The 13,131-nt window shown below is 39.9% G+C and overlaps 1 protein-coding gene across 2 annotated transcripts in view; it reads right to left on the bottom strand.

The window, feature by feature from the left end:
• The window catches only part of osbpl3b (oxysterol binding protein-like 3b), a 36,254-nt gene that overhangs the window by 10,759 nt on the left and 12,364 nt on the right, over nucleotides 1–13,131 (bottom strand). For both annotated transcript variants that reach the window (XM_085422763.1, XM_085422764.1), the window contains exons 2-10: nucleotides 6,638–6,787; nucleotides 4,052–4,168; nucleotides 3,336–3,389; nucleotides 2,910–3,023; nucleotides 2,468–2,632; nucleotides 2,131–2,254; nucleotides 1,043–1,146; nucleotides 714–806; nucleotides 462–621 (exon numbers count right to left, since the gene is read on the bottom strand). In XM_085422763.1, the coding sequence (XP_085278889.1) occupies nucleotides 462–621; nucleotides 714–806; nucleotides 1,043–1,146; nucleotides 2,131–2,254; nucleotides 2,468–2,632; nucleotides 2,910–3,023; nucleotides 3,336–3,389; nucleotides 4,052–4,168; nucleotides 6,638–6,733 (1,027 nt within the window). In that variant the 5' untranslated portion in view covers nucleotides 6,734–6,787. The remainder of the gene's footprint in view (nucleotides 1–461; nucleotides 622–713; nucleotides 807–1,042; nucleotides 1,147–2,130; nucleotides 2,255–2,467; nucleotides 2,633–2,909; nucleotides 3,024–3,335; nucleotides 3,390–4,051; nucleotides 4,169–6,637; nucleotides 6,788–13,131) is intronic.

Genomic DNA, 13,131 nt, shown 5'->3' with positions numbered 1-13,131 from the left:
TGATTAAGCCCATCACACATCTTTAGCTCCATAATTTTAAATGTGTGCATAAATTCGTTAGTTTAAATAGCAGCAGAACTGACAGCAGTTCTCCGGAGTAAGTTTGAAACTGTAAAGCCATTATGTAAAAAACAAATGAATCTCATTACTCCATGTCAAGCACCAAGAATCTGCATAGAAAATTCCAAAGAGGACAGAAGTAAAATTATATTCATCTTCTATGCGTCAACCACTTCCTTACAAAGAGATTTAACAGGTTTTGTGGCACAAAAAACAAACTTCTGACCTAATATCAGCTAGAAGACATCCACATAACTAACAGCAACTAACACTTCAACTTGTTAGAAGTAGCAGCACCACACCAGTCTTAGCTTTCGTGCAGATTTATCGGAAGCAGATTGAGGAATTTTAAAAATGTGTGCTTTACAGAGTTTTATCTGAAACTAGAGTTTTTCACTCACAGTTGGTGGCAACACGACAGAAGTCTTCTTGCAGCTTGGCCACATCAAAAGGGGAGTCCAGGGATTCAGGATCGGCTTTATCATTGCTCAGTGCAGCAGTGGATAGGTTGGGGTTTGAGGCATGGAGGCGGATAGAGCCAGAGGAGATGCAGCTCGGTACCTAGAGCAGAGCAGGAAGAAAAACTGGAGATACTCACAATGAAATATAAAAACAAATTAAGCATGATCACACTTCTCTGTCATGTTGTCTACCTGCAGAGTTGTTTTGACATCTTTGTTGTAGTTTTTAGTGCGCCACTTCTTTGGAAGTCTCTTTTCTTTTTTGGGGCTGTCAAAAGTAGACGCCTAAGAAAGCAGATGTGAAATTATTGACAGTCAGGCCAGTGAGGATTTTTTTGTCTTTAAAGGAAGGCTTTTTATGGAAAGTGGTTTCACAACTACCAGAGCAAGATGCAAGATGAAATATCTTCTATATTTAATAAGAGGTGAGTTAAGGTCAACAGAAAATAACTTAATAATGTTTTGTATCATCAGAAAAGTTACCCTGCATGTAAAGTAACCAGAAATACTGCAGTGCTGACCTGCAGTGCTTGGATGGATGGAGCAGAATAAGTCCGGTGAATTACTTCCATACTCTGAAGCAGGTGGTTAAGCTCTAGGAGATAGGCCTCACATACTGATAAGTCTGTCCGGATGAGAACAAACACTAATAGTTATAAAAGGAGGTATGAAGTGAAAAAGAAAAGACAGTTAAAAGGCTAAAGTGAGAAAAAGGGCAGTGCCTGCAAATGGGCACGTGTTAGTTGGGCCTATTGAGTGAACTCAAAAACCAGTCTCTGTAGAAACAGCAGAGAGGGCTGACATATCCTAATCTGTCATCAACAAGTTTGGTGATTTCAGTTTGACAAAGTTAGAGGGTGCCACATGTGCTTACTGAACCATATGCACTATGTTATATATGCTTTATTCAAATAGACTCCTCAGTTTGGCGATTCACCTCCCAAGATATCTATTTCTGCTTTTTGCATCTTTTTCAAGCATGAACAGCAGCCTGTAGAGCGAGCCTAAAAGCTTCTCATATTACCAGAATCAGAAAAACACCTTCAAACTGCATCTGCCTCAGAAAGAGAAGGTTAGTCAAAGGCAAGAGATAATCAATCTGGACTGTCCATGACCTGACAAATGTCCAAGACATTTAACAACTGACAGACAGTTTCAGGGGTGAGGTGAGGCTGAGCTCAGTGAGGCTTTTTCCTAATTTAGGAAATTTAGGGAATTTAGGGAATCTACCACAAGGAAGAGTGCATTTCCACAGATTAAGGACTGCAAAAAAGAGCCAAAGGCACAATACGAGGAAGGTACGATTACATTTTAAATGGCTTTATCTGAGTTGATTATTTTCCTCAGCAAAACCGTAATCACATTGGAGATCATCATCCAGGTGGAAAATTGAAGATTTTTAAACAACTAGTACAAGAATGCATCTTATGACTTTAATAACAGTGCAAATGATCCCACACAGAGATAAAAACCCCACATTAAAGAATGTGTCTTAGCGCTACGAGCTCTCCCCATTTTAGCCAGGCAAGTTCTTTATTGTGGAAATTTTGCTCAGAAATTCAGAAAGTGTAAAAAAATCAAATCGTGAGAGGCTGCTCTTGTCTCTCACCTTTGAAGCATTTGTCCATTTCGTCAGATGACTGGAGCCAGGCAGCCACCTTTGCTTGGCTGTTGGAGTTTAAAGGGAAAGCTGCGGCATGATGCACTGTGGACTGCCTTCGTATGGACAGGCACTGCAGTAACAAAGAGACCCAAAGGTCAGTTCAAAAACACTTTGGCTGTGTCATTAATTTTTTTCAGCAAAGGGAATTCACTTCATTAAATACAGCACATGGAATAATGATGCTCATGATGAAAAACACACGAGAATCATCTTTGTTTTTCATTTTCATTTTAAACAGAGCCGACCATTTTCAGCAACAGCATGCTGTGTGGCGCAGTTATACCTTTCTAATAGGGGGTCCCTCGGCGATGCCAGGAGAGTTCGGGGAGGCATAATGGGGATAGAACAAGGACTTCTCGTTAGGGTACATGGCAATCTCATTTTGCCGATAAAGACGATGGTGACGCAGCTTGGATACCCATTCATCAAACAGCTCCTGAGACTTAATCTGTAGAGCAGATACCGCAATCAGAAAATCAGCACAAGGGCAAGTAAGATGGAAGAGGTGTGTCAGTGGAAAAACACACACACAGGTATGGAGTGAGCAGTTATTCCCTCTGGCACACATATATATCACATGAGGTAATTCTGAAGTCATTTTAATGATGGCATCTGTACCAGGAATTAAAAAGCAAAAACTCGGGAAAAAATGTTTAACCCCTTTAAGCCTTAAGCCTATTTAAGCCTGTAGGGATTCCCTTGTCTTTATTAGTCTTGTGGTTTACCTTCAGGTGATAGATGTTTTCCTCGGCATCAAGATCGATGCACTTGGCCTTCTTCTTAATGGCCATGACAGAGAGACCCACATCAATGCAACCATGCAGCTTCCCTTTCTCAATCTGTTGGATGAGACAGCTCTCACTGTTATGAATGCAACAGATGAAACTCAGTGCAAACAATGCATAAAATAATAATCCCTTTTTAGGCTGTGACGCGGCCCATGCGTAATTATGTGTGATCTGTAGGTAAAATACACAGTCTGATTGCTATCAACAATGAGGAGATTGAGAGAGAATTAGGGCCTATTGTATCTCTGGGCGCAGGCGGTCAGGAGCCTGACAAGAACATTGAAAAAGACATCAAGTGTCCTTTTTAATCTTCTGTAAATGATGAGCTCACACAGCATTCAGCCAGCAGCCTTTTGTACTCACATCAGCACTGCACTTGCCATACTTAAGGATACCCTTGTCCAGGAAAAAGTATCTCTGGAGGGAGAGAGAAGGACAATCAGCCAATGAGATACAACTGGACATGATATGCAACATCCCTGACAGCAAATCTAAAGTCAGTGTTATGAGGCTGAGGTCATGGTAGTCAGTCTCCTAAAATGTATGTTGCTGCAGTGGGATGTATGCAATTCCAGGCTATTGTCTTACATCTGTCTTCCTTTATTACACTTCCTCTCACTCACTTGCAATATGTCTCATCCACTCAATTTGTAAATGCAATTCTTGGTGCTTTTACTGTACATCAACAGAATCAGACTGTTGAAAGCACAGAGACCTAAAAAGCTCCGACTGCAAGTCAATACTAAATGTATACAACCCTAGTAACCAACAGGCCATCAGCTAATGCATCTGAGAGGACCACCAAGATATCTAGGCATTATCCCAGGAAAAGCTTTCAGACAGAGTGTAAACAGGCACTGACCCTGGTCACATGTGACTCCTCTGTGAGTCAAATTATCTACTACATAAGCTCATTCAATCAGTTTAAAACACAAATGACTCGTGTCAGCAGATTTGCAGAGGCAAGTGCCTAAAAAGTGCCGTGTGAAACGAGGACAATGAAATGACGTTAAGCTGTCACTACTCTGAAAGATGAGTCACATGGGTCACACGAAGACCACACAGGTGCTCCATGCTACCTTGTGCCAGCCCTTCATTGGCCACTTTCTTCTTTTCATCATGTAGCCCTCCTGTTTCTGAGGCTCCTGGACACTGCTGAAGCTTCCTCGCAGGCCTTCCACGATTTCCCAGCTGTCCTGTTGGAATACAATGGTTTATGAGAACTCTGAGACGACAGACATCTGCACGCCATGCAAATGAAAGTTTCAGAGGAGGATTTATAAATGGAACTGAGCGAATCAACCACTCAGCAAGTGCCATAATCACACTCAAAACATATTATAATCTGTGGCTGCTGGGGTGATTTAAATTTGATGCCTCACTTTCATCAGTGTCAGTCAATCGGCAGGAGGCTCTATAAGTGGAAGATTAGCATTTTTATTTTTTTTTTTATAGATGTAGCCCTATGTAATAAGGTGTTCAGGGTGAAGTTATACAGACTTCTTTCCCCTCATGGGCGGGCATAGCAGATGGTTGCCCCTCCCTTAGCCTCGTTCTGCTAGAGGTTTCTACCTGTTAAAAGGGAGTTTTTCATTCCTACTGTCAACAAAGTGCTTACTCATAGGGAGTCATGTGATTGCTGGGGTTTTTCTCAGTTTTCTTTGTATTATCAAAAATAAAAAGCTTGTTATATAAAGCTTGTTGAGGCAACTGTTGCTGTGATTTGGCGCTGTATAAATAAAAGTGAATTGAATTGAATTTACAAAATTAGCTTACCTGTTTAATCTCACTCTTCACTATAATAATAATTTCCTAAATGAGATTAGAACGGTCAAGCCCAAATCCCCTGCAATACAGAGATTAAGATGATATTTCATCACGGACTAATCCAGATAGCTTTGTTATGTGTTTCAGGAGTGAGAGTTCCAGGAACGCAGGATGAATAGTATAACAGAGGCTTCTGTAATACCGTTGTGGGTACAGAATAATTCATCATTTGTGAACTATTTCGCTTTTAGTTTCTATTAGTGCTGAAACAATAAGATGATTAATCAACAGAAAGGGGTCTATCATTCAAATGAGCCAATGTTATAGATTATTCTCATATGACTACTTAGCAGTAAGCCTATAAATAATAGTGGAATGGGCATGTAGCCAGCAAAAATAACCCCGAGGAACAGTAGTGGGCTGTGAAGTAGTTATGACGCAGTGACCTCAGTTGGTAATGAGACCCAAAAACAGTTTTCAACATATAGTCATTAGAAAATGATGCAGGTGTAAAAGAATAACTACATTTCATTAATTTTGTGCTGCTAAATTGACATAATAAGAAAAGCTGAAAACATTATGACGGGCAGTTTACACATCTACTGTCAATGTGCAACAAATTATTAGAAATAATTAACAAATTAACTCATAATATATGAACTCATAATGCTAATGATGGCATATTACACCTCAGGCTTATCTTTAAATTATTCTACTTAAGTATAAATCATGTCTGTGTTACACCGTGGGAGGGACTTTGGGCACTTGGGAGAGGTTAATCCTTGCTTCTTGTGTCAGTGTGTCCCTGACTGTATAAAAACACACTGTATCAGTCAGAGAGGCTGAATGCTGGTGGGTGAGGCAATCTAAAATAAACCCTCATATCTGAAGGGGATTGACCAAGGGCGTGGCCAGCGGGCTACAGTTCGACTCTCCCTCAGTGTTCGTCACGGCTCCAGGGCAGCACAGTCACACAGTGCGTCATTGGCACACACTGCCTGGACACTGTTCCTCAAGGTCAAGAGACACTTTGAGTAACAAGGCTCTGATAGGAGCGCCGAGAAGACAGCGTCGTTTTAGCGTCACACAATTATAAAGTGTGAATGTGTTCAGACTGCTGCATTTAGACATCCTGTCCATTCTACCACATTTTGATCTGTGTTATCATTTACAAAAACACTTTACAAATTAAATATTGAGGGTTTGGTTTGGAACAAATGGGAAAAAATGGTTACCAAGCTCTCTCTGAATGTAACTGAACCCACATAGCAGTGTCACGACAGTCAGAATATTTCCTTATTCAAAGTTTTTCTTGCTAACGAGAATGGGTTTTTTTTTTGCCACTTTTTGCTTCACCAGAGTGGTGAGCCTTAAGTGTCTGATTATCCTGTGGACAGTACTAGAGTAAGACTTTATTACTTTCATTTCCAAAAGGAAAAGGCTGTTTCTGGTAATGAAAAATTAATGAGTCGGCAGCCTGCAGATAAACGCTTGAGGCAAATGCAAAACAGTTTGTTCATGGTGCCAACATCTTCTTTATGTGGTGTGTCTGAGAATTACTTTGGGGGATATAGTTGCAGTTTAGTAATTTAGAGCACTCCAATATCTTCCACATTTGTAGAAATACCCTGGTTTTATAGTGAGAAAGGGGTAGGTAAATCCTAATAAAAAAACACCTCCTTTTAGGCAGCTTTTAGTTTTTGCTTCATGACATCTATAATGCAAAACGTGGCTAGATCTTATACTAGTATTATAATTCCTAGGAGGCAGAGAAAAATATCTGAGGACTGGCAGTTACAACTTTTTCAATTAAATCTTCATTATGGGAAATCCAGCCTTCCTCCCTTCCACATACATGACACCAGCGAAAACGTCTGTAAGTATAACGCGAGTGTTACCTGTCGGCTGTCATGTTTGGATGAAGAGCTGCTGTTGCTGCGCGACAGGGAGGAGATCTTCTGTGACATGGCTGAGCCGCGCTCCTCCGAGCTCATCTTGCTGCAGGTTTGCCGGGTCCAGGCTACAGCTGGTGTACAAAGAACATTACTCTAAGAGAAGAAGGAGTGGAGAAGAGGCCGGGGAGAGGGGGTGGAGATGGTTTGAATACTTTACGAGCCTTTTAGATCCCACTGAAAAATACATTAGGCTATTTAGAGTGATCAGTTTTTCCATCTTCAAAAGCTACTCAAAGTTTCGCAGCATCAGCAAACAAAGATGACTGACAGGACTGGAGGATCTAACTTGGACTGCAGATGAAGAGACCACAGATTGAAATTATTCATATCGCACTATTTCAGCATTTAACAGCCACACAAATCCAAATCCTCTGCTTGAAGAACACTTACAGTGTAGAGCAACGTATTAAGATTTACTTATCGAAAGCATGAGCTACTGTCTAACCATGAAACTGGCAAATCTCATGTTGTATATGTTGTTTTAGCTGTTTTAGCATCTCTATCCCCGCTCTGCATCTACAAGCTGATTTGCAACCCACCTCCACCCAGCTCCTCTGACTCATCCTGTGTCTGAATTGATCAGTACTCTGTGGTATATGGTGGGTGGGAGGGGGGTGTGGAGTGTATTGGTGGTAGAATGACAAGGAGGTCCCAGAACAGAGCACTACCACCAAGTATATAGACTCACCAACCACTTTATTAGGTATCTGTTAACGTGTTCATCACATTAGACCAACTCGGTGCATTTAGGCATGTAGATTGTTTAAACTGAGATTAAGAATGAGGAAGAAAAGTGATTTAAGTGACTTTGAGCATGACATGGTTGTCAACACTGGGATTTTACTCCAAAACCATCTCTAGGATTTACAGAGAATAGAGTAAAAAAGAAAAAATATCCAGTGAGCAGCAGTTCTTTGGGTGAAAATACCTTGATGATGCCAGAGAATAGATAGATTGCTTCATGCAGCAACTCAAATAACCGCTTGTTACAACCAAGATATGCAGACGAGCATCTCTGAGTGCACAACACATCGAACCAAGCAGATGTGCTACAGCAGCAGAAGACCACACGAGGTGCCACTCCTGTCAGCTTAGGACAGGGAACTGAGACTAGATCTTGAATGGGCTCACCAAAATTAGACAGTGGATGATTAGACAAATGTTACCTGGTCTTTTGAGTATGATGTGACATTTGGATGGTATAGGATTAGAATTTGTCATAAACAACACAAATGAGACACAAATCCATCCTACCTTGTATCAGTTCAGGTTGATGTTATAGTGGCTATTTTATCAACACACTTTGGGCCCCTTTGTATCACTGTGTATTTTTACTGCATTTTATTACCACAGACCACATCTTTTGATGCCTACTTCCAGAAATCTTACAAAAATCAAATGATCTCAAACTGATTTCTTGAACAAGACAATGAGTTCACTGTACTCAAATAGCCTCCACAGTCACCAAATGTCAGTCCAATAGAGAACCTTTTTATATGCGACAACCTGGATTTGCGGTTGACAAATCTGGAGCAAAAACAATATGCTAACATGTCATTGCCTTGTTGAATCTTTTACTAGACCTTGTATTAGCAAAGTGGACCTAATAAAGTGTCCAGTGAGTGTATTAATCTCCTTTTCAATAGTGCTCCTGATTGAAATGACAATTAAAGTTACTATTGTAATTGAAGTTAAGCTCAAATTCAAATCAAGCTGAATTTATACCTGCATTTACCTGTTGATACTCAGTATCATGTCTTTTTAAGGTGGGATTTCAACCTGTGCTTCATTATCTGACTAAATGACACTGAATGGGGATGATATAACCTCACGCTGATGGGGAAATGAAAAGACAAGAGTCACATGTGAAGACGCAGTCAGATGTGAGAACATCAGCGAAATTTAATACCATCACTTCAACTGAGTGTAAAAATTGTCGGGGCTTTTTAGGAAATAGCAACCTTCAGTCAACTGCCACACACAACACGCAGTCTAATTAACATTATGTGCCTGGTGTACCACATCAACACATAAAGCCACATTTTCCTAATGCAATGTGAGTGGCACTTTGTCATAGTATGGAAGGCTGATTAACAACCCATGCACACTGAGTGTTTGTGCAAACTCCACATAAAGCAGCAGGTCATTAGCTTCTCTGAAGATGCACAGCAGTACTGATTTTTAGGACCATTTGGCTTGAGTTAATTTCTGTATTAAGTGATCATCTGAGAGATTCCGTCTGAAATGCAGGACGTTTTAGTGTTACAGCTGATTATGTCTTACACAGTACTTTTTCCAGTAAGTGGCATCTGCATGTTTTCCCCAAACATCCTAAAATCCCACAGTATTTGGGATTAGGATATTATAAAACCAAATCCTGACATAATCTTAAATGCCGTGTTGTTGATTTGTTTACTGTAAATTTAACCACACATTAATTATGGAACTGCTTTAGCTCCAAACTATATGTAATGCAAAATAAACATGTTTCAAAAATATAAAAAGCACACTGATTGGTTCCTCATGCAGTTGTAGTTAGACTGCAAGAGAAAAAACATCTATAAATAATTACAAATTTCAGTTGTGGCCTCTTGGATTTAATAAGACATCCCACATCTCCATGCTAAGTATGAGGCAGCAACAAGGTTAATTGCATTACCTTCTCTGCATTTGCAAGCTTTGTGCAGCGTGATGGCTACAGCCGTGTGTGTTGGACAGACAAAGGAGTGGTCATCTGAAACCTGCAGGCCTGCACCATCCCTCTGTCTCCAGACCACAGGCTGTGGTTTACACTGACAAAGCAAGGTGTCCAAAATGCAGCCACAACAATGGATCAAAGTGGCTAGACAGACAAATACATGTATCCAACAGCAGGACAGTATGTAGCTTGTGAAATTTTGTATCTAAATTATTGCTGTATGGTGTTACTGAAACCTCCACAGAAAGAAATGAATCTATAGACAGACATCATTTATAACAAATTAAATGTTATCTTTTTATCTGTGTGTTTATCTAGCCAGTTTATCCTTATCTTCACTGATTATTCATCCACTTTCCACAGATCACAGCAGCTATGCACAGGTCTGTAACACTGTCTGCCTTCATGGAAGCCTTTCATCTTATACAAAACCACTTCTCAGCCTTTCATCTGCATGACAGCAGTGTTAGATACTAGAGCTCCAATAGTTACCCTTTTTCAGTGAAGGACACTTGCTAAATTATAACATTAGGACATACACTACACTGTGACTGTGGTAAAAATGTATTAGCTTGGAAGAAAACAGTGTTAGAGTAAGGCCAAAATTGAAGAACAATCAGAAACAGTATCAATTTTAAGGCAGATTGGAAACCAATTAAAAAAAGAAAGGGCTGTGGGTTACTGTGATTTTGTGCTCAGTGCAAGTTAGACTCAGCTGGCTTTTTGTCAGCTGTTTACATCAGTTTGCTTCTCCTTTACTCTCCATGCTCACATATGCTGTTTTTTAACAGCCAAGTTCACAGTAAAGTTGTTCTCATTTCCATATTTTTCAGTCAGCTTCTCTTGCCAGAGCAGCTGACCGTCACTGAGACAGTCACACTAAGGAGGCCCAAGATGCTGGTCTGCGCTGTCAGAGTCGTAATCCTGTTCACTGTGTGAGAAAATCACAGCACACAGACCTTTGAGACAATGGCTGTGCTGTCATTTTAGCTTTACTTACATGTAAAATTACCCCTCAGAGAGAAAGTTGCTTTCTGCTCCTCAAAGCCCTCATACTGTGAGGAGTGTGGGTAGCAACCGCTTAACTGAATTTAAGCTGCTAGCAGTGAAGTTGCACACCTACAGCTAATTTAGAATCGCCAATTAAACTCACCCTATTTATGTTTTAGGACTGTGGGAGGACACCAGAGTTCCCAGAGAGAACCCTAGCTGACACAGGGAGAAGATACAAACTGCACACAGGAAGCACCCAGATTGGATCTGAACCTGGGACCTTTGTGGAAGCCAACTGTGCTAACTACTGCACCACCATGCCATCCTAATATGGAGAAGAATATGGCTGTTAAGTAGAGCTGGGCGATATGAGATTTTTTCATATCACGATATGTTTTTTTCATTTCAGGCGATAACGATATCTATCACGATATAAGCCAAATAACTATATTTGTAAGATTTAAATGTGCCGTTGCTCACAAGTAAAATGTGAAATAATCAGCAGCTTGTTTTTATTTAAATATTTATTTCCCATAATAAGTTCAACAGGGTAGATGTACTTAAGGAACATGAGACTTTTTCAGATAAATAAAGGCAAATATTGCAAACTACACAAAAGGCAGCCGCTAAAGCGTTTAAGTTTCAAAATAGAACAAACGAAACAGACTAAATTGTCAATTCCACTTAGAAACAAAATATTAATTCTAAAAATAAATCTTAGTTTGTTTTACAGAAGAACAGACAAAACTGACTAACTTTTGTCAATATCAAATAAACTGAGAACTAAAAGGAAATTCTCAATCTCTCCTTGTTGTATAGCTGAGCTTTTCAAACAGTTTTAACAGTTACTTTAGTCTGACAAAAGCCGAATGACGAATTAGCGCTTCCAGTCAGAGACTGAGGCTACGTCCACACGTACACGGGTATTTTTGAAAACTGAGATTTTCCGTTTTCGTTTTAAAAAATAATCCCGTCCACACATAAAGGCAGAAATGAAGGAAAACGCTGCTATGAACATGCCAAAGCAGCAGGTGGCGCTAGATTCCTAACCGTGCCAAAATGTTGGCCAATCAGAAGTCTAGAAGCCTCGGTGGGAAAAAGTAAACAAAGCTGGGGCATAGAAGCAGAACCGAGTCGTACGTGTGGAGGGACAGTAACTGTATGTAAGCATTTAAACACTGCAGAGAGTAGAATTAACAGTAACAGTATTGTAGAAATTAATTTCACCGAAACAATAACGTGGCGCACAGTGTGACGCATGCACCAGTTTATTGTATTTCCAGACTTGCTTTCGGCACAATTTACAGTGCACGCTACTCTGTTTTTTGTCAGACTTGAAATAGCCGAAATACCTTCACACTACGGAACTTCTATGGCTCTTCCGTTTGACAATCTCTCCGGCATTGGAACCATCATCGGTTTTCTCTTCGGTCACGCTCGGTTGATTTTTCTAGTCGGCACACTCATTTCCTCCATTACCCGCTGGCTGCTTCCCAAACAAACACACGTGCGGCTTGGCACTTGTGCTGTACGTAACAAGTCACGCGACGTGACGCTGCGGCTGTGATTGGTTCAGCTCTGCGCTACTTAATTTGGATTGGCTGACCTTTTTTTTTTTTTTCTTTGAGGACAAGAGCGGCGAGGTCTATCGCGATAGCTTAATTTCTCTATCGAGTAAAAGTTATATCGCGATACATATCGTTATCGTTCTATCGCCCAGCTCTACTGTTAAGTTATAAACTTGGATGCTCAGCCTGATTGCGCAGAAAGATTGAATTATTTATGATCTTTTAGGTACACATCAAAATCATTGAGGCCCAACAATAAACCTGGTACAGAGCAAAGACTCTGGTAGCACAAAAGTACTGTGATTCTACTATGTGCTGATGTTCCTGTTCCTACATGATAACACTTGTAATTACAGTGTTTAACACAATTACAAAGCAAATTTTGATTCTGCCATTAGAGAATTCAATCAAACTGCTGAGGATTAGAGTGGTCAGATTATTTAATACCTAAGTATAAAACTTTAAAAAGAATTGATGGCTTGTTACAGACTTATATTGGCTTATAGTTCGTTAAAAAAAAGGAAAAGCCTCTACTATGGCAGGACAATGGTTAGGACCACTGCCTCACAGCTAGAAGTTTCTAGTTTTGAATCCAGACTGGGGCCTTTCTTGTGGAATTTGCATGTTTTTCTCGTGTCTGTGTGAGCTCTCTCTGGGTGCTCTGGCTTCTTTACAGTCCAAAGACATTCATGTTATTTTAATTGTGATTCTAAATTGGCAGTAAGAATGAACGACTGTCTGTCTCTCTGAGTCAGCCCTGCAAGAGAACTGGATCTCACTCTATGACAGTCGGGATGAGCTCCATCTCAACCGCAATTGTGAAATGAATAAGTAGTGAAAATGGATGTATGGAGTAAAAAATATTATAGAAAGCTTGATTTAAAATATTGTAGAAAACTTTTAAGATAGTCAAAAAACGTATTGTCAAGCAGCCAGGTAGTTTTTGTTTGTGGGAGACAAGATGCTAACCTTTTGCATCACAGCAACATCCCATTATTGACAAGCTGAAAAGAATAAAAATAAATATTTCCATATATTTCCATTAGATTAATTTTTAATAGGATTTTTTTTTAGGTTTTTTTAAATATATTACACAGTATATTCTCCAATATTACAAGTGAAATTTTCACCAATATTAATGTCTCACTAATCATTTCATTTTTCTATATGAAAACATT

The sequence above is a fragment of the Rhamphochromis longiceps genome, linkage group LG11 (genome assembly GCF_057381845.1).
Source record: "Rhamphochromis longiceps isolate RC_006_pf linkage group LG11, R_longiceps_female_GT1.1, whole genome shotgun sequence".
Lineage (NCBI taxonomy): Eukaryota > Metazoa > Chordata > Actinopteri > Cichliformes > Cichlidae > Rhamphochromis > Rhamphochromis longiceps.
This window is presented reverse-complemented; position numbering and strand designations above follow the sequence as displayed.